This window comes from Macrosteles quadrilineatus, unplaced genomic scaffold (assembly GCF_028750875.1).
Source record: "Macrosteles quadrilineatus isolate MER2022 unplaced genomic scaffold, UCM_ALF_1.0 Scaffold_2__2_contigs__length_208266976, whole genome shotgun sequence".
NCBI classification, from domain to species: Eukaryota; Metazoa; Arthropoda; class Insecta; order Hemiptera; family Cicadellidae; genus Macrosteles; species Macrosteles quadrilineatus.
Genome location: NW_026542595.1, coordinates 179,714,669 through 179,737,843, shown reverse-complemented (window position 1 = coordinate 179,737,843; position 23,175 = coordinate 179,714,669). Strand labels below are relative to the sequence as shown.

At 35.1% G+C, this 23,175-nt stretch overlaps 1 protein-coding gene across 1 annotated transcript; it reads left to right on the top strand.

Annotated features, from left to right (window-relative positions):
- The first annotated feature begins 10,090 nt into the window (after positions 1-10,090).
- Positions 10,091-23,082, top strand: LOC128985536 (40S ribosomal protein S19-like). Its single transcript, XM_054405125.1, has 5 exons — positions 10,091-10,162; positions 17,659-17,729; positions 20,599-20,768; positions 21,409-21,546; positions 22,866-23,082. Exons 2-5 carry the CDS (start codon positions 17,659-17,661, stop codon positions 23,027-23,029), a joined length of 543 nt encoding a protein of 180 aa, XP_054261100.1. The 5' UTR covers positions 10,091-10,162; the 3' UTR covers positions 23,030-23,082.
- Positions 23,083-23,175: the final 93 nt, after the last annotated feature.

Below are 23,175 nucleotides of genomic sequence, written 5' to 3'. Positions count from 1 at the left end.
ATTTCATGATAACTATTACACAAATAGAAGACGGCTCACTTACTCTACAGTTCATTGGCACAATGATCTGTAGAGTAAGTGAACCCTCTACAAATATTAGAAGGCTCACTTACTCTACGGTTCATTTAGCTACTCGTCGCGCGGTTTGCAGCGCATCGTTGCAGGCGTGTATGGTAAACCAATACCGCAGTTCTGCCTTACTTCTGCCGTTTACTAGTCTCGCAGCGTGAAAGAGAGCTTGTTATGTTAATGCATTGTTGAATTTTTAACTTGTGTACTCGTTGCTAGAAATCAAGCAATTATCAAGTACCGGTATTACAGGAGCTATTTTAAGAGTTATTACAGACTTAATTTTCAATTAATTAAAAACACTCACGTAAAAGCTTATGCAACTAATGGAATTACTTACTGTGTTATGAACATTTCTATATAATTAAAGTTGTAAATATTTTAAAATTGTTTAGAAGATTGCCTGATTGATATATATATATATATATATATAGATTTATATATATATATATATGTGTCCGTGAACACGATAACTTGAGTAATTTTTATCAGATTTTGATGAAATTTGGTTTGAAGGTGTAAGGCGGGATAAACTTGAATGAGTTCGCGATCCAGCATGATCGGTCCATGGGAACAGGGTTTTATGGGGGGTTTTATGGGGTAAAAATTGGTTTTTCTCACTTTTTACCCTCAAAACACAAAATTTCCCAATTTTTCTCTAAACCTTCTTAAAGAGCTTAAAAAAACAAACAGTTCAGTATATCAAAGTGTTTTTGTACGGTTATTGGTTACGGAGAAAACTAAAAAAATTGTAAATTTAAAATTCCCATGTTATTATTATGGAGAATATTGTAAAATGTTGTAGTTTGCTTGTTTATGGATATATTTTGATCAAACTTGGCAAATTTATTTATTTTATAGTAAGCTATCAATATTTTACGAAAAACACACTACTTTATTAGTTTCCTTGTAGCAGCAAACCTAGGTACTCGTTAAACCTAATGTTATTTAAATAGATCAATTGAAAATCATTTCGGCCAAATGGAAATTCGCTTAGACGGCAGGTTTGCTGTGGCGGGGGTATTTCTTATATAAAATCATAGATTAATCTGCTTTACACTGGTAAAATAGCGGACATATAGAAATCACTACTAAAAAGTTATAAAAATTCAGCATTTTTTTAAAACCAGAGCAGGTATCCACCAATACGATTTCAATAAACCCTGCTATAGTAGTGTGCTGCTCCTAGTATATCCAGCTCTAAATATTTGCGTTACCAACGGAAGCGCAAACAATGGCATTGTTTCCTATTGTACAAGCCTTCGAGCGCCCGGTTGGCGGTTTTTTGCTGTGTCTACTCACTACTGCTTGATTTCATCGCAGAGGCGCAGTGTGCGTGATGTTAAGCGTCACAAAAATGCAAATACCCCATTTATATTATTGAGCGAAGCACTTATAATTTTGTGCTTATTTTTGTATTTTAATTTATAAAGGCATTCTGCACATCCACAGGAAACTATCTTTCTAACAGTATGCGTAGATTTTCCCTGCGATGCACATAAGCTGAGAAAAAAGGTTTTAAAGCATACTAGCTGTTACCCACGGGCTTCACCACGTTTTAATTCATAAGTAGGGTGACTTGCCCAGTGAATGACCGGTTAAGGGTAAAATTCTTTGTTAACTTAACAATGCTCTTAAATGAGAGTATTAATTAGGCCTATATATATATATAATTACACCTACTTCTTGGTTGCTATTTAAGGGTTTGCCCTATATCATAAATTGTCCATAAAAGATCAATTATGCATGTAAAAATTGTTTTTTTATACACCAAAGTCATGAGTCCAGTAAATGACCGATGTCATGCCAGTGAATGATCAGTCCTATGCCAGTGAATGACCGACTTTGGAAGGTTTAGTAAATCACTTATAAAATCAGTAATATACAAAAAAGGGGGATTTATATTGTTTAAAAATGTTAACAAAGCTTAAAAGAAAAAGCCTAATGCTATATAAAAACATTATCAGAAGTATATAACATTTTACATGTAATGTAAAATGAAAACATAGGCAGGCCTGATTAGCTGATGGAAAAACGTCTTAAAGTGCCAAAGAGGATATTCGATTGGGATTAATAGTAACTCTGGTCTAATTAAAACACAAATCAATAACCATTTCAATGACAAATGTTTACTAGAAAAATAAGTAGATAACTTCGACATAGAGTCCGGTCATTCACTGGTTGGATAAAAGAAAATGAATTATAATTTTAGTCTGATATCGATAATTATATTCCTTAATAATTTCTGAGCATTTTGATAGTAAATTGTAAATTTGAGTCCGAGCGGTCATTCATTGGTTTAGCCCAGGAATCTGTTCCAGTGTGTGACCGCTTGAATAAAAACTTATTTTTTGGCTTACGTATAAAATTAGATAGTTTAAGATTAATATAAACTTCTAATATTAAGTATTAGCCAAATAAATCGCCATTTCAACAGCCTTTTTTCACAAAAAAAGGTAATGAAATATGCCTTTCCTGCAGAGTTTTTATAGTGGCAGAAGCTAAGAACGAAAATTCAAAACATGTCCAAGCTAAACCATCAAAATAAACATAAATAATTAACAATAATTAAAAAATTACGATTAAATATGAAGAATATAGTAATATCTATTGTCTAAACTAGTTGTTTTCACTCCAGTCTTAATTTAACTCTTATTATAGATGATTTAGAGTGAAACGGTCATTCATAGGCACCGGTCATTCACTGGGCAAGTCACCCTATTAATAAAATTATTGATTGGTTAAGTTAAACTTGAATAAACAAAACAGAATACAGAAATACAAACAAATAATTACACCTGATTTTAAGGGCAGTTTATGAAATAATGGATAGTTTTGCGCTAGTTTTCTCGTCATGACGAACATTTTAAGTATATGGTTTATGGGGGTGTGACTTGTAGTTTTCACAAAATTTCATGTGTACTTTGGGCTTTATATTGATCAACTAGTGGCTTGCAGGGACATAAGTCCCTAAAAAGCTCAAATGTAAAACAAACTATTGTAATATTTAAACAAACTCAGAATAAAATTATCCATGTGTCAGAATCGATACAGTGCTACAATACTACATGTACTCATATTAGTACCCTGGCCCAGTTATTATTTCTAATATTATAGCTCTACTCCTTTTGTAAAGGCACAACTGAATTAGTGTAAAGGCTGCCCTAGTTTCGTTTCTGATCAACATAAAATATAAACTACACTCTCTGTGTCAGCTTATGTGGTGGTATTCCTCCTTAAGCTGTGATTGATTTTATACACTCTTTAAAATAGGCCAATTTAAACGTTCAGTGGGTTCATAGTTTGTTAAGACCATAGTAAATTATTTATTTGCTAATCCGTTATAATTTTTAAGTTAATAACATAGCGCTGTCTGCTGTTATGACGCAATGTACAGACAGCCGACAGCTAAGCCATGTCAGCTATAGTCATGTTAATAGTAGATTATTTTTCATTCAATGGATGTAAATTTTGTTTGGAAACATTTTACCGTTTATATTATTTATTTAGCCTACAGTTAAAAAAAAACTAATCATCGACTGATTACTAACTCTTTTGCCACTGGTTAGGGTTCCATTATCATGTTAATGAAACCAATCAAGAAAACAAATTCATCAGCATTGTTATAGGTACATATTTTTGATTAGTGAAACATAAAGAATCTGAAACTACCTCTAGGGTTTACTGTTATAGATTCTCTCTTTACTATCTATATAGATTGTATATATATACAATGCATGTTGGGCTATATTATTTTAAACTTTTTTCCTTGGAGCAACAGACAGTAGATACCTGGTTAAAATCTAGGCTACTCCAAACAATTTTATTTTTCCGACCATTGGAATTTGTTATAGTAATTAATGAAAGGAATATATGTATTGCCTGTACAAACCTATTTCAAATTTTATTCCCAGGTTATTCTCTAGAGTAACTGGTTATTCCACTCGATACAAAGTATAGATTAAACACTACAATTACGTGTCAAATTAAATGTTATGAAATTTAAAACAAAAGTTTTGAATAAATTTTCAACATATGTTTTGAAACAAAAACAAAACAGAAGTTTTCTAACTAATCTTGCATCGTTGATTATTTAGTCAATGGGGCTATTTCATGTTAAACATTCCTTCAGCACAACAATAACCTACAAATGTGAAGAAATGTAATCAAAGTAAAATAATTTTGTAAACTTCGTGAACATATGTTAAAAAAAATCAAAGCTTAAATGTTTCAGCCATTCTACTTCCATTTACTACTTTGATTTTAACCATCTCCCACGATTCTACTAAATTTCATGCACTTGGCTAATTTACATACAAATACACAAATTTGCAAATTGCACAGTAAAATTAATTTCAACATTCTAAGACATGACGAAAAAAGTCTCAATCGTAGGTAACGTCATCCCTGGTTTTATATAGTATACAGTACATTGCAGAATTTACTGGCAAATGAGTTAAATCCAAATGTAATATTGCTTACTGGCTTAATGATAAATCACGATCAGCTGTATTGAGGTAAACAAAAATCAACAGACAAATGGCTTCTAATGCTATTCTTAGGGAGAACATTTTACGTTATAGTACAGGTAAAATAATACAAAAACACTCCATATAAACAACAAAATTGGTACATTCATGAAATTTCACCTGTGAGTTACTAATAATATGAGAAATGAAGATCCGATGAGTCCCCAAAATTTTGGGCGTCCTAAGGCCCTTTTTGGGGCCCTTTTTGTTCCGAAGGGCCCTTGTTCCTGAATAATTTTGTTTTTACGTTTAAGGTCGAGTGAGGTGTGGTTTTCGATGGTTTTAGTTATTTTAAATCGATTGGGACTAGTTTTAAGTGTGTTAAACCACTCCATACAGGGTGTTTCGAAATATTATTACTTTTTACGATATTTAAACATTTATTCAAAAAGTGATAAAATTTGTTACCTCCATGCTCTATATAAAAGGGGATTATTGAAAATAACTGTAATTCTTTACTATAAAAGAGGGAAGGATCTCAAGGAGTAAGAGAAAATATTAAATACCCCCGTCACAGCAAACTTACAGACTAAGCGAATTTTCATTTGCCCGATTTTCAATTAAATCTAAAATAGCATCGAGTTTAATGAATACTTAGGTTTGCTGCTACAAGGAGGCTAATAAAGTGTGTTTACAGTATAGTAAAATATTAACAGCCTAGTATAAAACAAATAAATTTGACAAGTTTTATTAAGACATATCTATAAACAAACAAACAAAATCATTTTACACTATTCTCCTTAAGAATAACATGGAATTTTAAATTTACAATTTTTGAACTTTATTCGTAACTAATACACTTACAAAACACGTTAATATACTAAATTATTTGTTTTCTTTAAGCTCTTTAAAATGCTCTAGAGAAAAATTGGGAAACTTTGTCTTTTGAGGGTCAACGATTACAAATTTTTACCACATAAAACCCTGTTCCATAGACCGATTATGCCGGTTTCGTTAAAATTAAACCAAAATTACTCGAGTTATCATGTTTACGGACACGTATATAACATGGATACATTATATTATATATGTGAATATATAATATTTTGAGTGGATGGTGGGGGTTAGGCTTCTGGGGGCATCGAAATGAAAACGTAAATCGGTTTCGGGTCTATGTTTTACCATCAGTAATAGCTTATCTCCTATTTGGGATGTTCGCTAAAAGGGGATGGATGAAGTTTCACACTATAACATGATAACATAGGTTACCAAGCAAACAAATCAACTTTTAAGGTGGTGTGAATAATCTTTCAACGTGTTTTTATGCAAATCTATTAAGACCAATTTCAAATTGATATGTATTTTTCTTAGGTAGCTATTTAAGTTATTTTTTTACATTTATTAAAAATTAAAACAATTGTATTTGTATAAAACCTTACATTACATATTAAAATGAAGTACTTAAACTAAACCTATTTTTCTACAATTTCCGAAGTATCTCTCTTTACAATTTTATCATCTCAATAATTATTCTCAAACGACTCATTAACAATTTTATTATTCTTAGCAACTTGTCCATATTTACTGATTTTGTCCAAGTTGGTGTTCAAGCAGGATTCCCCTTTACAAACCTAAAACCTTGCATATTGCAGAACAGGCAACACCAATCTTAAAGCACGAACAATTTGGTGCAAAAACACCTTTCATACATACTGACGTTTGCAACTTGTATCATAAGTTCCTCAAACTTATTTTCAATCAATACAAGTACGGTTATCTTTCGTGGTTATGACGACCAGGACAGCACTAAGACATTAGAGCAGCATTGTCGGTACAAGCATTTTTGTCCTGAACAATGGGAACGAGGTTTATGGAGTAAAAATTGGGTTTTCTTATTTACTTTACCCTCAAAACACAAAGTTTCCCAATTTTTCTCTAGAACATTTTAAATAGCTTAAAAACAAATAATTTAGTATATTAATGTGTTTTTGTATGGTTATTAGTTACGGATAAAAATACTAAAATTGTAAATTTAAAACTCCCATGTTATTCTTAAGGGGAATAGTGTAAAATGATTTTGTTTGTTTGTAATAGATATACTTTGATCAAACTTGTCAAAATTATTTGTTTTATACTAGGCTATTAATATTTTACTATAAACACACTTTATTAGTCTCCTCGTAGCAGCAAACCTAGGTAATCGTTAAACGCAATGCTATTTTAGATTTAATTGAAAATTAAGTAAGTAAAACGGAAATTTGCTAGGTCTGCAGGTTTGCTGTGACGGGGGTATTTAATATTTTCTCATACTCCTTGTGATCCTTTCCCCTTACGTAGTAAAGAATTACATTTATTTTCAATAATCCTCTTTTATATAGAGCATGGAGGTAACTAATTTTATTACTTTATGAATAAATGTTTAAATATAGTAAAAAGTAATAATATTTCGAAAAAACTCTGTATGGAGTGGTTTAATACACTTAAAACTAGTCCCAATCGATTTAAAATGACTAAAACCATCGAAAACCACACCTCACTCGTCCTTAAACGTAAAAACAAAATTATTCAGGAACAAGGGCCCTTCGGAACAAAAAGGGCCCCAAAAAGGGCCTTAGGACGCCCAAAATTTTGGGGACTCATCGGATCTTCATTTCTCATATTATTAGTAACTCACAGGTGAAATTTCATGAATGTACAAATGTTGTTGTTTATAAAACCCTATTTTACCTGTACTATTATATTATTGACTAAGTCAAAGGTTATATCTAATTTTGTGTTAAAATTTGGGAAATTTCACTATTTTTCCCGCCGTCACGGGATCGAGACCTTTAATTTGAACCCTCTCCCGTCGTTCTACGACTACCCAGTCGCCCACAATTTTGACGCAAAGAATCGGCTTTCGTAATTAATAGATAGATATTTAATTTCCACAAAATCAGTTAATGTAACCAATGTGTTTCGTTGAATTGAAAAACAAAGAACACAATTAAATTAAACAGCTGATGTAAACAATATTATGTTCTTCGTAAGGATAACATGTGAACTTAAAAAGCCACTGTGGCAGAGGCCAAGGGACTTTTTCAAAAATTGTAGGCCAGTTTGCAAATCTACGCAACACGCTCTTTCCAATGAGACGTCAGTGGATAAAATCGGTTAAGAAATGGTGGAGGATTCAACCGACAAACTTCGTGTTCGCGTATTAATTATATAAATTTTATATGTGCATGAAATGTTGGTGTGAAACCAACTTGTATACCTTTAAGCTAAATGGTTTAAGTTACCTTGCTTCGTCAAGTGATCCTTCTTCAGTATTAGGCCTACACTACTATAGTTTCGGACTTGAAAATCAGTCCATCTTCAGAAAACGTCAAATTGGTTAGATGACCTATTGACGTTTTTGTTAACCTGAAGATGGACTTATTTTCAAGTCCGAAACTATAGTAGTGTAATACTGAAGAAGGATCACTTGACGAAGCCAGGTAACTTAAACCATTTAGCTTAAATTTAGTGATCCAGAGGCTACCTCACCGTATACCTTACCTTTGAAGTAGAGGCTATTTATTCCCAAAAGGTATCAAACGCCAGCTCCTGAGCAATTAAATCTTTTCTATCACTTTAAAGTTTGTTTCGTGTTTTTAGTCTTCACGTACAGAGACTTAAATCTTTGTATTAAATTGTTAGCAATCATAAATCGTGGACAGAATCTTCCACAAAAGATAAATACAATATAGTTTAACACCCTAGAACTCCTTAAAAAAAATATGTTTTGTTAAGGCTTCGTCATAATGTTAAAAATACTCAATACAACAAATTCATTAATTTTACATATGTAAACGTTGATAGTTGTGTGCGTATTGTATTTTAATATATCTTCTGTATACATCTAGTCCTCTATATCTTCTGTGTACACAAATGCTTCTGTATACATCTAGTCCTCTATATTTTCTGTGAACACAAATGCTTCTGTATACACTTTTTTTGCAACTCACAGTAACTGAGAAATATTCTAAACTGGTGAACTGTTTTTATAAATTTTTGCCATTATTTCTCAACCCGTGCTTAAAAAATTAGTGACTCGTGGATGAATCCAGATACAAAATTTAATCTAAATCGGACCACAGGTTTTGTCTGTAGCTCTGTATCTGGATCATACAAGTGTGTATTATATAACATGATCATTGATCAAATCACATAGTCAAAATATGTTTTATTCTATAACTTTTAATTTAATTAAACATAAAAGTCATGCTCCCTCCATTTTTAAAGTATTCAGTCCAAAAATGTAACAAATTTACTTGTGCATACATATTTATTTCGTTTTAATAAATAATTGAGGTGATGCAATACACTTATGTAGGCAGTCGCAGCAGTCGAAGCCGGCATAGCGCCTAGAGTTTCACGAACGCAAACCGCGCAACGAGTAGCTAAATGAGCCGTAGAGTAAGTGAGCCATCTAATATTTTGAAGAGGGTTCACTTACTCTACGGATCATTGTGTCAATGATCTGTAGTGTAAGTGAGCCATCTAATATTTTTCTGCAGGCTCGTATAGTATACGAGCCTATTCCTATAATTTATATTATTCATTATTTTGGCTCGTATACTATACGAGCCGATTCCTGAATTATCAAATAATTCGTAAGCTTGGCTCATAGTCACTATGATCTGTAGAGTAAGCGAACCTTCCTACTGTATTTTTAAATATAATACACGAGGCTCATAGGCACAATGATTTGTAGAGTAAGTGAACCCTCTTCATTTACTTTTTATTTTCGATAGGCTCGTATAGTATACGAGCCTGTAGTGCAAGTGAACCTTCAATATTATTTAAAAAGCTCGTATAGTCTATGATCTGTAGAGTAAGTGAGCTGTCCCCCCTCATACTAGTGTCAGCATCCTACTAATATTATAAATGAGAAAGTTTGGATGTATGGATGTATGGATGTATGGATGTATGTTTGTGACAAGTGAACGCGAAAAATACTGGTCGGATTGGGCAAAAAATTTGGCATGATGATAGCTCACATTCCCGATTAACATATACTGTAGGCATATTCTTATTTCAAAAATCCTTTCGGGCTCCACCCCAGTGGCTCTGGAGTTTCCCATGTTAACCTTATGAGAAATGGAATTATTGAATCTTAACAGCTGTTTCAATTAAACAAGTTGGTTCTGTTCTATGATGTTCAATAGCATTAAAGTTACAAGGATTACCAACAGGGTGCAGCACTATTATTTATTTTACATGTATGACAACAGCTAATTTGCAACCAAAAGGTGAGTGAGCGTAGCGAACGAACTTCAACCTGGAGGCGAGTTAGCGTAGCGAATGAGCTAACCTAAAGGCAAGTGAGCGCAGCGAACGAGCACCAACCTAAAGGTGAGTGAGCGTAGCGAACAAACTTCAACCAGGACGTGATTGAGCCATGCGAACGAGATGATCTTGAAAATTAAGAAGTTAAAAGGGGCAAAGCCCGCGGGTTACAGCTAGTAATGAAATAAGATGTATATTATTGTCAGATCAAGATCAAATACTTACTACTCTTTGGTCAGTTCTTCTTCTTCTTCTGTTACACATCCGCAATTATTCTTTCTTTCTAGGTTCGGGACTCACCAATAGTTAAGGTTAGTTGACAATTTCCTTATAATTTAATGTCATAGTATTAATGAAATACATGTTGTTATTTAGATTTTTCAGTAATTAAGCTGTCCCAATTATTCACAGTGCCAATTTATGAAATCTCATTTGAGGTTTATTCTTATAATGGTAACTGTAGTTTAAGGTAGGATACACACGTGGAATTCGCTCAACACCGACATGCATTTCCATGACTAAGATTTCATTAAAATTTGCTGTAATTCATTACTTTGAAGGCAACTAATATTCTCTACCGATACTAACTTACATTTAGAATCTAAATAACACGATTGTTTACAACTAGGCCTAAGTTACCGACCGGTATTGCAGTGAGTGAGGGGTTTGACTCAGGTCCAGGTGGAGAGCCTTGGCTAGATCTAGGCCTAGCCTTCAATTCAGATCAATTGCACAGTTTATTAACTAAGCTACCCTAATATCGATTCGATTATAAAACGTTCAGGGTACACTTCCATAATCTTTTGGCACAAACAACCGAATGAGTAATATTGATTATTCGATTGTTTAATTCAATAGGCTAAGTATAAGTTATTGTTTGGTTAGTTACGTTAGGTTAACCAATCGATATATCGAATAATCTAAATAGGCTATAGATCGATATTTTCATTTGGTTGTTTTTGCCAACAGATATTTGGAAGTGTAGGTAGGCCTACCCAACGTTCATTGCAAGTTAGGATAGTTTAGATCAGTTTCATTTGATAATTTTATTGATATAACTTATGCATAGAATAGGCCTATCCCGTAAAAAAAATTTTTTTAAACAATTACTGCCACTGTAGTTAAATAGGTTAAAAAGTTAAGTCTTCTATTCTATTTATGGCTGGACTTTAGTATCTGTCCTACACTCATTCGAATGAAAAATATCGATAAATAGATTATTCAACAACTTATAGCGATTATTTCTTTAGGTTAGTTAGGTTAGGTTAACCTAACCAACCAACCAAACTTGATAGCCTATATCGAATGAAATAATCAATATTTTGATCGAGATATTCATTTGAATGAGTGTAGGACAGATGCTAAAATGCAGCCGTATTCATTATTATTATTTTATTTTATTTTTATGCCGTAATTTTAAGTTACTCTGGTGAGATGAATGTCACCTCTTTCAAAGCGGCAGTTCGAAACAGCCTGGGATAAAAGCCATTTTCAATTTGATTTAGCCTATAAGTTATTGCACAGTTGATCAAGTATGTACCGGTACCTAGGGTTGCTGTAACAGGTAGGGTTTTAAGTTTGTTAAATGTAAATAATTATTAGCTTTATAAAATAAATAGAATTTTCATCTTTGATCAAAATTTAAGTTAAGTTATCAATAATCAAGTAAACGCAAGAATAAGTTAACATGGGAATTTTTAAATTTACCCTACAAATTTGAGGAGATTAGGCCTACCTTACAAATTTTAGTACCGTACAATTTTTGGAATTTTCTCCATAAACAATAACTGTTAAAAACACTTCAATATAGGCCTAGGTATGCACAACAACAACATGCACAACATCCGGTGTCTTCTCCACAATCCAGGGATCGGGGAATCGTCAAACTTCTTCCTGATCAAACTTCAGGGGAATGATGGGTTTGTAGGCCTATTCACGTCTCAGGTGTTGGAAAGTGTGCTCCACAATAAATTTGAAGACTGTGTAGGCCTAGTATGGCCTATCTGTTAAGTATTGTTTTAGTTTACTATTGAAGGTGACAGGTTTTTTGATGGTTTTGAGTTGTGGTGGTAATAAATTGAAGAAGTAAGAGCCAGAGTAGTGAGGACTATTGTTGAATTTCTGCAATCGATGTTGTGGCAGGTCTATGTTATGTGTGTTGCGGAGGTTGTATGAATGTTGTTCTGATCTCAGGGTAGGTGTCGATTGTTTTGCAAGTGTGATGGATTCCAACAGGTACAGGGATATAACTGTAAGGATTTTGTGTTCTCTGAAGATCGGCTTGCAGTGTTCATGATTTGGCAGTTGAAAGATTGTCCTTATGGTCTTCTTTTGGATGGTGAGGATGCGTTCCATGTTCCTGTCCGCTGTGGATCCCCATGCAGCAATCCCATAACGCAAATGTGAACAAAAGAGGGAGTGGTAGGCTATTAATGCTGTAGTTTCATTGGCGATGGCTCTAATTCTTCGAACAACGTGGTGTGCAGAAGATAGTTTTCCACAGAGGTAGTCAACGTGGTCCTGCCAGCTGAGATGTTGATCGACATATATTCCGAGGAACTTTGTTGAGCGCGATAGGGGTATGCTGAGGTCATGCCAATTGCCACCAGATTCGTTTTTGTTGTTAGGAGTAAAGTTTACGAGGACAGTCTTAGATTTGTTGATGTTAAGTTTCATAGAATTGCACGTAGTGGTTGTGCTGTCAATTGTTGAGTTTACTAGGTTACTATTGTCAATATGATGGTTGGTGGGTACTACTATGGTTGTGTCATCTGCAAACAATATACAATTTATGTTGCCGTTGAATGATTCTGGTAGGCTGTTGATATAAATCAGGAAAAACAGTGGACCGACTATCGAGCTCTGTGGAACGCCTCTGGTAGTCTACCTCAAACTTGACTTAATGCTTGAAACAGTGTTTTTCTGCTGGTGCTGAATTTCTACATACTGGAGTCTGTCTGTAAGGTAGTCTACAATCCAACGCTGGGCTTTGTCTGTAATGTTTAATTTTTGCAGTTTGCTCATAAAAATATTCCAGTCTAAGTTATCGAATGCCTTTTGCAGGTCTAGAAAAATTCCTGTTGCACTTTTTTTGCCTTCCCAGATGCTATTTATGTCCTTGCATAGCTTAGCTATTACTGTGTTTGTGTTAAATCCCTTCCTAAACCCATGTTGGCAAGGGGAAAGTAGGTTGTTGCCTTCCAAATAGGCTATTAGCTGATTATGGATTGTCCTTTCAAGCAGTTTGGAGATGGTGGGTAGGTTTGAGATAGGCCTATAATTATTGGGGTCCAACCTTTCGCCCTTTTTAAATACTGGGTAAATTTTGGCAATTTTCATTTTACTGGGGACAACGGCTTGCTGTATGGACGAATTTATTATGTGGTGGACTGGTTTTAGAAGTTCGGTTTTGCAAAATTTGAGGATTTTCCCAGACAGATCGTCATAACCAGCCGAGTTGTTGGACTTTATTTTGTTCCAGAGTTTGTCGAGTTCGAGTTCTGAGATGGTTTTGAACATTGAAAGCGGGGGTAGGCCTGTATTGCTTTCCTTTTGTGGTGCACCTGTGCCTGTATGCTGTTGGTTACTTTGTTGAGCAAATAATTTGTTAAAAATGTTACTGACATGGTATGGATCTGTGATAGTTTTACTATTGTTGACTAGGCTAATCTGGTTTGTTTGGTTACATGATTTGCTTCTTTCCTTGTTTACTGCCCTCCACAATTCTCTTGTTTTGTTTTCGGCTTGTGTGATTTTATCTATGGTGTGCTTTTGTCTTCTACTTTTTACCTCAAAATCATACCTCTTCTTCAGTTCTTGGAATTTGCACTTGTCCTCTAGTGATCCTGTTTGATGATATTGATCCTGCGCTGCACATAGAGTGTTTTTTTGGTTGATTAGCTCACTGTCCCAGAAGACATGTTTATTTGAATTTTTGATTTTTTTAGTTTCTTTTGGCATTACGTGATCCATGTTAAGTCGAATGATTTCTATAAAGTTGTTGTATTTAGCCTCCACTGTTGTTGGTTGGAAGACTGGTTCCCAATCAACTTGTTTCAGTTGATCCCTTAGTTCAGCCAATTTCACCCTAGACAAATTCCTGGTGTATTTATATGTTGCTTGGTGTGGTTTTTTGTTTTTTACTTTGCAGACCAGATAGTGGTGATCAGATATTGTCGTGTTATACGCTTTAGTCTCGATTTCATGCTTTTGGATATTGGAGTAGCATCCATCTATACTTGAGGTTGAGGTCGGTGTTCTCCTTGTCACTGGAATGTGGTAAATGTAGCAGCCATGTTCAGCTAGAATGTTTTTAAGATGTTTTACTCCTGGTTCTTCCGGCTTCAAGATATTAAAGTTGTCATCACCCAAAATTACGATTTGGTCAGCTCTTGTCGAGTGCAGTCTGAGTAGGTTGTTAAGTTTTTCCAGGAAAACCATTTCAGTTCCAATGTTTGGAGACCGGTAACATCCAATTAAGACAAGGTTGTGAAATTTATATTTAAGTTTTAAGGCAACTGTCTCAAAGATTTGTTCATCAGGTTTACAGGAGTTGTCGAGATGTTGTACCTCTGCAGTAGTAGAGAAATCTGTCCTTAGATACAAGGCGATACCACCCCACATGCGCTGTGTTCGACAAAAATTAGGGCCTAATTTATATCCATCCAGGTTTGTGAGGGCTAATTCTTCTTCTCGGAGTCCGTGCTCTGATACTATTATTATGTCAGGTTTGTGATGGTCCAGCTCTATGTGCAGTCTGTCTATCTTTCCCTGGAAACCTCTCTGTATGTTTATGTGGAAGATGGTTAAGAATTTATTAGTTAAGAGTTTGTTGCGTTCACTGCTATTTCTAACTAGGTCTATGTTGTTTATGTTTATATTATAATGAATCGGTGGAGAATCGGAGTCCATAGGCCTACTTAAACTATGGTGTATTTGTTGGATGGTTAAGTCGGTAGTTTGGAATTCGAGATGCTGCAGTTTGGGCCAAGGTCTTCGCTACAGTGCTCCTGCCTCTTTGACGAGGATTCAATGGCTTCAATCAGACGGTTAGTTAATATTTTTGCCCCCTCCTGGTTCAGATGTACACCATCCCAATTTAGATGGTTGCTATTTAGCAAGCTAGTGTTGTCAATGAAGTTTAGCTTAAGTTCATCGCACATGAAGCGCAGCGCTTTATTTGTCTCATCCACAAACCTAGGGCTACAGTCGTCTCTGTGGGGTAGGGATGTCACCCACCATTCAGTGTTGGGGAATCGATTCATGTTCGCCTCCAGCATTAACCACATTGGTCGCATCACATGATTTGGCGTTTTTGAAGAAGGCAAGTTGTTTGTTCCAGCAGTGATAATGACTTTTCCTGGCATTCTGTATTGGTTGGAGAGGAATCTGCTGATATCCTGGATCTTAGCACCTGGCAAAACTTTGACATTAGGCCTAACTCTATTTTCCACCGTGCTATCAAATATCTTAGCTACTTTCCTTAGTTGAGAGTCTCCAATGATAAGGGGACATTTTGTATCTAAACTGTCGATCGGTCTATTCTGGTTTTGTTTTGGTAGTGGTAATGCTGTCGGGGTCTTAACTGTACTGAGTGCTAATGGTGGTGGTGGTAGTAATTTATTTCCCTTCTGTTCCGGGTGGGCATTTGTGTCACTTATACTAGGCCTACTAACTGTGATTTCTTCTAGTGATTTTTTCTCGGGTGGGTGTGCTTGAGATGACTCAGATGCAAAGTTACCAATAACCGTCTCTAACCTATATATTATTTCAGTCTTTATTACAATTTTTTCTGATAACCTGTTGTTTTCACTTTTTAGTCTGTCTATTTCCTCTTTTAAATCAGTGATATCACCCATCAATATGCTAGTTATTTCATTCCACTGCTTGGACTGTGTGGTTTCATTTGTGGGGGCCGCTGCAATGGCCTTGCATTTACAACACACCCATGTCATTTTAAAATCGTCTTTAGTTTGCAATAAATTATATTGGTCGTCAGTTATGTTTACACAGCCTATGTGGTACCAATTATCTTCTTGGCAGTTACAAGCAACTGCCTCTGTCGTCATTATTAATATTAATCTTACATATTGCACAAGGGTACTTAGTAGGCAGGAGTTCCTCCGAGGCTGAGTCGTCCTGTGAGTCGTTTCTTAGATTCTTTGCTTTCCTCCTGGTATGGTAGGGCATGTTGTACGGGTGAGTTGAGGATACAGATGAGGGAGGAGTCTTTGGTCAGGTGATTTAGGCCCAGGGATGTAGGGAGGGCTCAGAATAGGCTGTCTTCGGGATGAGGGTGTTGTGTCCTAGATGAAAAAGGTAGGTACTGAGAGTAGGCTAGGCTGTGTTGTTTATGTGTCCTAGATGAAAAAGGTAGGTACTGAAAATAGGCTAGGCTGTGTTGTTTACGTGAAAATGACAAGTGTTTAAAATTATGTTTAACAATTTGTTGTGGTTTGTGTATATTGAGTTGACAAGTGAAGTCTGTAATGCTGAAATAGGTCAAAAGCTTCTCTGTAATTGGTTGGTTCTTCTCACTTGCACTAGCGAAAATGAACATGCAGAAAACAAGATGGCCGTTTGCTACGTATTTAGAGTTTGAACTATAGTTAAAAGCAGAGAAGTCAATTGTTCGTAAAGATTCACTTATTAAATTAGAGTCTGTTTATTATAAAGTCATTGAGATGAAAAAACTTTAATTATTGCAAAAAGAAATAACTGTAAATTAGCTATGAAAGTCTTGGATCGGCACTATGGTAGAAATAATGGATGGATCTTACCGGTATGCTTGAAGATCGTTTTAGATTTTAAATAGATGTTTAGCAGTTAAAGTTTATAGATAGGTTCCTTTAAAACACTATTAATTATCACTTTCAACTGGTTTTAGAACAATGTAGACAGAAATACTTATTTAAAAGGTAAAATTTGTAAGCTACTAGCACTGAGAACAAGTGGCTCATTCCAAAGACCACCAAAGACTCTCACTTATTATAATTTTTCACTTTATTATAGGTATTCACTTAAATTATAATTTTTTTTAATTAATTATTTTTAGTTGTTAATTTAGTTAATTTAACTTAAGTTGGGTTAAGTTTTGTTAATATTTTTTATTGTTAGGTAGGCTATATTTGTTAATTATTGTGTTTAATAGTTTTTTTAATTATTTGTTTAAGCTTTTGATGTGGTTGAAAGAGAAATTGGGAATTTTTATTTTTTAAGGAACACAACTTAAATGGGAAAACTTAATTTTTACGCCATTATGTTTAAACCTCTCACAAAACCCTGTTCCCGTGGTCCGATCATGCTGGTTCGCCCTAATTTTTTCCCACCCTAGACTAAATTTTTAAGCTGAGGAATTTAATCAAAATCGGACAAAAATTACTCAAGTTATCACATCTACAGACGTATAAATCTATATATTTATAGGCTGTAGGCCTACATAGATAACAATTTGATCGAATAGTGTTTTTGGCCTCTAGGGACATTAAAATGTAAAAATTATATCGATCCCAGGTCTAGGTTTTGCCATGCTTCCTAGGTAGGCCCTAATCCCTAGTAGCTAATCCCTATTGGAAAATTCTATTAAAACATTATATTAAGGCCTAAGTTACAACCTATAAAACAAAGTATTCAAGTTTTTTTAAAGTAGGCCTACATCAACACAATCTATCCCACATTGTTGGCCATCGATGAAAGATAGACTGAAAATGTTAACTATTTTATTACGCCCTTATTTTTTACGATTCATCCATCAGCCAGTGTCTGTTTTGTTCTTCTTGTTGTTTCATAACACATTTTTCTTTTTCAGATGCCATCCGTAACATTGAAGGATGTTGATCAACACAAGTTTGTCAAGGCATTCTCGGACTTCTTAAAAAAGTGAGTAGGCTATTGATGTTATTCTATTTAATTAGTTTTAAACTAGGCTTTTGTACTCAATAACCTCCCATTCATTATAAAACTTGTACGGTAGTGATTTTGTTTGGGTATGAACAGTTTTCTTTGATTTTTTTTTAAATTGTAGCCTATTAAGTTAATACAGTAGGTACTGTAAAATCTCTTTAATCCGAACTAATTGGGACCAGGGGTAGTTCGGACTATTGAATGGTTCGGATTACAGAACATATTGTTTTTTTTACATAACAATAGCTAAAACATGGCTAAAATTGATCATAACTATTTTGGGAAAAGTGAAAAAATGTTTTATAAAGTTAAATACAGTGTTAATTTAATACAGTAGTAAACATGGTGAATAAACAATACTGTAAATTAAATACAGTATACAATAAACTTCTATTTCTAAACTTATCAAAAATCCTGGAGATAAACATTTTGAAAATGTATTACTATGCATATCTATTCAAACTTAACATATGGAGTGATATTTTGGGGCAACTCACAGTCTTCTCCGGCAATATTTAAGATTCAGAAAAGCATTGTCCGTGCTATGACAAATTCCCCCCATACTGCATCAGCCAAACCAATTTTCAGGAAACTAGATATTCTGCCTTTACCTTGCATTTTCATTCTACATACCCTTCTATTTGTTAAAGAAAATTTTCACAAATTCACTCTTTTAAAATCTACACATAGGCCCTAACTATCCTACACGTAATTGTAATCTTTCTTTGCCGATACATCGAACAGCAGCTTTTGAAAAGACACCATTCTATACAGGCAGCCGATTATTTAATAAACTACCTTCTCATATTCGCAATGAATCTTCTGCCAAAGCATTTAAAAGAAAACTTGTTAACTATCTAAAGAGCCATATGTTTTATTCAGTAGAGGATTTCATTTTATATAGTAACTTGTAAAATGGTTCATGTGGAGAGTTTGTTTTCTCATTATGTTTAAGTTACATTTTAATTTAGTTTTTAACATTTTGCATCATACTAGCTGTAACCCGCGGGTGTTGCCCCGTTTAACTTCTTAATTTTCAAGATGATCTCGTTCGCTACGCTCACTCACCTTTAGGTTGGAGCTCGTTCGCTGCGCTCACTTGCCTTCAGGTTAGCTCGTTCACTATGCTAACTCGCCTCCAGGTTGAAGTTCGTTAGCTATGCTCACTCACCTTTTGGTTGCAAATTAGCTGTTGTCATAAATGTAAAAGAAATTATAGTGCTGCACCCTGTTGGTAATCCTTGTAACTTTAATGCTATTGAACATCATAGAACAGAACCAACTTGTTTAATTGAAACAGCTGTTAAGATTCATTAATTCCATTTCCCATAAGGTTAACATGGGAAACTCCAGAGCCACTGGGGCGGAGCCGATTGGACGGATCACGAAATTGATGGTGTATAAACCCATTCCATGAAATTCTACGTGTATGTACCAAGTTTCGTGGCAATCGGTTCAGCGGTGTCTGAGTTTATCACTGCCAAATATATACAAACATCCTCTTTTATACTTATAGATTTTTGACATGTCATCTACCATTGAGGAAACTCCTCTGTATATGGTGTAATTTGTGACAATTTACATGAATAAATTAATAAATAAAGGAACTGCTGTACTGTGTATAGAGTACAGCAATGAGGGGTTCGGATTAGTGGATGTTCGGATTACGGAGGTTCGGATTAAAGAGGTTCTACTGTATCAGTTATTAATTGTTCTTGGTCAGTATTATTTTTGTAAATCACTCAAAAAAAGGGCTCCTTTGCTATGTTGCATTCATTCAAGTTCTGTTGTAACAATCCGGTTAAAAATGATAAAATTTAAAAAAAATAGTGAAAAATAAATACATACTGTACCTTGCTGACCCACGACCCTGGTAAAGACCGACCCTAGGTCCTTGGTGGGGGGGGGGGGGTAAGCCCCAAAAGCCTCCCCCTACCAGTGTTAAAAAACTCTTATTTTTTATTGTGTGTGCCCTTTGTTCAACCAATTGTCTGTTGTTGTTCATTTGGTTTCCTACAGGGCATATAATAATATTCAAGGTTATCCATTGGAAATCTCGCTTGAGTTATTCCTTTCCAAACCTTGATACAGTTACACTTATGCTAGGCTTATTTCTTACGAGTTAAGGTATATGATATTGTCACACATAGCCTACACCCTCTCCTCATACCTATGTAACTTAAGTAGCCTAGGTACTAATAATGATGCACTACAACACTATTTATTTACTTCCCAACAACATTTATACTTAGCCTCTTAACGGTAAAATTTCACATCGGTGTTAGCAAGAAATACCCCCGCCGCAGCAAACCAGCAGACTAAGCAAATTAGTTATATTAAAAATATTTCCATTTAAGACATATTTAAATAACATTAGATGCTTAGGTTTGCTGCTTTAAACACATCACAAATATTTTCTGGAGTTTCAAATTTAATTTTTATTGGTGTCAACGCCAGTGTTATGTTGTAACAATTAAAAATTAACCCTTTGAATGCCGAGCGTCATTGGGATGGCCGAGATTGTGCAGAAATGCTAGCGCCTCAAAATGAGACGATCAGAAAATCCATTTTTGTAGCATCATATTTCTATAAAACTGGCTAATAATCACACCAAAGGCAACAGAAGGAGGTCGGCAACAACTAATTGTAAGACAAATGTTTTAACCAATCCGAAACAACAACTCCTCAACCAACAGAAGTACACAGTTGTGCGAGTGTTGTACCGTTCCGTCTGTTTATGTTCCAATAAATGCTTGTTGTTTGCGATTTGTGTAATTGTTTTAGACACGCTAGTGTTCACTTTCACACGTAAGTTCAGACTTGCTAATGACAAGTTTTGTTCCAGGACTGGTAAGATGAAGGTGCCTGACTGGGTTGACATTGTGAAGAGCGGACGCTACAAGGAGCTGGCTCCCTACGACCAGGATTGGTACTACACCAGGTGTGCAGCCATCGTCAGACACATCTACTTCCGATCTCCCGTTGGAGTGGGAACCGTCACCAAGATGTTTGGAGGTACATTTTGTTAAGTAGTTTGTAATTCAGATTCCATCTAAACTCAAAATGTACATGATCTCTAATTTGTTAGTGGAATCTTTTTATCTTTTAGCTAGTGTATTTATTAATAGTATCAACATCAACAAGGTTAGGTAAAATAGTATAGTACAATAATAATAACAACAGAAATTACCTATAGAACAGAATAGTATCAATCCAGAATAGGTGGTACTCAGGAACAATTAGAATCCTGTTATAGCAGAAGTCTTTTTTCTGATTTCGGTGTAACTTGTTCCTTAAATGGTATGGACTTAAATGGTATGGATACAATTAGATCTGACTATGCTTCTACTTGTCTTTAAGGTGCACAAGTCTCGATAAGAGTGACTTATTTCTGTGGTTATGTTTGAAATAATTCTTGCAGTTGTTGTTGTGTGTTTTTTGCATCAATAATTGAATTTGTTTTACTTATAGTAGGCCTACATAAAACAAATTTTGGTTATCCTTTAATTTTGCTGGGGTTAGGTTAATTATTGAGGTATTTTTCTGTTTTGACATTCCCTGTTTAACTTATTTGCTTTTATGACTATTTGGAATTGTAAGTGGATGGAGATTGTATTAGTATGCCCATGTTAAAAGTTAAACCCTTTTCTTACAGGAAGGAAAAGGAACGGAGTTTGCCCCGCCCACTTCTGTCGCAGTGCTGGGGGAGTGGCCCGCAAGGCTCTACAGTCCCTGGAACAGATGAAGCTGATAGAGAAGAGCCCTGACGGTGGCCGCAAGCTCACTGTACAAGGTACATTTCTAAATATCCTCTTGTTTATTATCCTCTTATTATTGTTATTCCTTCCCGGACGGGTGACAGATATATCCGCCTAAGTATTTGGCGATAAAGGACGGGTGGCGGATATATCCGCTTATGGTTTTTGATGTTCCGGACAGGAAGCGGATATATCCGCCTTCTCTTCAGACAGACTGGCAGGTGCTTGAACAGTAACCAGACGTTTCACGGTACCAAGGCGCCACTTTCCTGCTCATTCCATGGCTGCGCTCTCTCCCGCACTCCCCCCTCCCTCCTGTGCCTATGTCTTTCCCGTGTCACCCCCTCTCCCACACACTATCAAACCTCTCCTACGCTGCCCCCTCGAGGTTTTGCGCTCAACACCACGTTATCTTTATTTATTGTTTACATATTGTTCTTTATTTATTGCCTAATGTTGTCATGGTCATATCTTCAAAGACGGGTGCGGATATATCCAGTGCTTTTCTACTCATTCGAGGACGGGTGGCGGGTATATCCGCATACCGGTAATTAAAAACAAGTAAAAAATTATTTTGACAGTATTGAAGAGTTCTATTGTGTTTATTTTATGTAGGCCTATAATACTTGTATTTAAAAAAAACACAAATAAGGAAAGTTAATTTTTTTCCCTTTAATTTTTTCCCGTTCTATGTCACGATTTCGCCCGTCCGGGAAGGGTTAAGTCTTAACCAAACAATTACGTATCAAATACCAGAATCCACCTGCTGGTACGTAGAGTGACCTTCAGATATGAAGGCAAGACCACTAACTGGACAATTAATTTGTTCAAAATATATTGTTGATATTTAATTTGAGATTTAAATACACTGTTTATATGTTCTTATGTAGGGATGGTTTGATTCTGAATTTGATCGCCTACCTCAAATTTGTTGATTATCAGAGCTCACAAAATAATCAAACTATCTACTGTTTTGTTTTCTCAAAACTGATTCTTTCTCAAATTATTATTTGAAAATCAGCCTGTTGCATTTATTTCCTACATTTTTTTTAGATTTAGGCTGATAAAAAAAAGTATTGATCTAATAAAGATTATTCATTCACTCTTTCTCAAAGTCCTAGAACAGCCCAAGCGTTGCAACCCACTGTAACATCACGATCACCTTAGGTAGTAAGGCACAGGGTTCTAGACATTAAATTAAGTAAATCTGTCATAAAATAAAATTGGTATCGATTTGCATAGTTTTTTTTTATTAGTAAATTTTAGAGTTGATTCTGGAATTGACTGGAATTCAGTTGAAAATAATAGTAGCCTACAGTACCAGCCTAAGTGCTAAACTTAATGTGCTTTGCAGGAAGGCGAGACCTGGACCGCATTGCTGCACAAGTGCGTCAGAAGAAGAAGCAACAACAGCTGTTGTTGGCCCAACAGGCCGGCATCACTGTGACGGCACCAACGGCACCTCCAGCAGCGGCACCTGCTGCCGAGCAGCCTGCTACTGAAGGCAGCTGGTCATAGACAGTCAGGGGCTTTTAATAAAATTGTTATAAAATTAAATGACTTTTTACGTATTCCTTGGTGTTTGTTGTCATAGCCTAATAATGAAATCTTATTCATAGAATCATATAATTGGCGAAGTGTTGAATTGCAAGGCTTGAGATAAA

Bases quoted from the DNA above. Each gene is read 5' to 3' on its own strand.
- LOC128985536 (XM_054405125.1), top strand. From the start codon at position 17,659: ATGCCATCCGTAACATTGAAGGATGTTGATCAACACAAGTTTGTCAAG. The intron at 20,769-21,408 runs GTACATTTTGTT...CTTTTCTTACAG, and splicing joins CGTCACCAAGATGTTTGGAG to GAAGGAAAAGGAACGGAGTT. The intron at 21,547-22,865 runs GTACATTTCTAA...TGTGCTTTGCAG, and splicing joins CCGCAAGCTCACTGTACAAG to GAAGGCGAGACCTGGACCGC.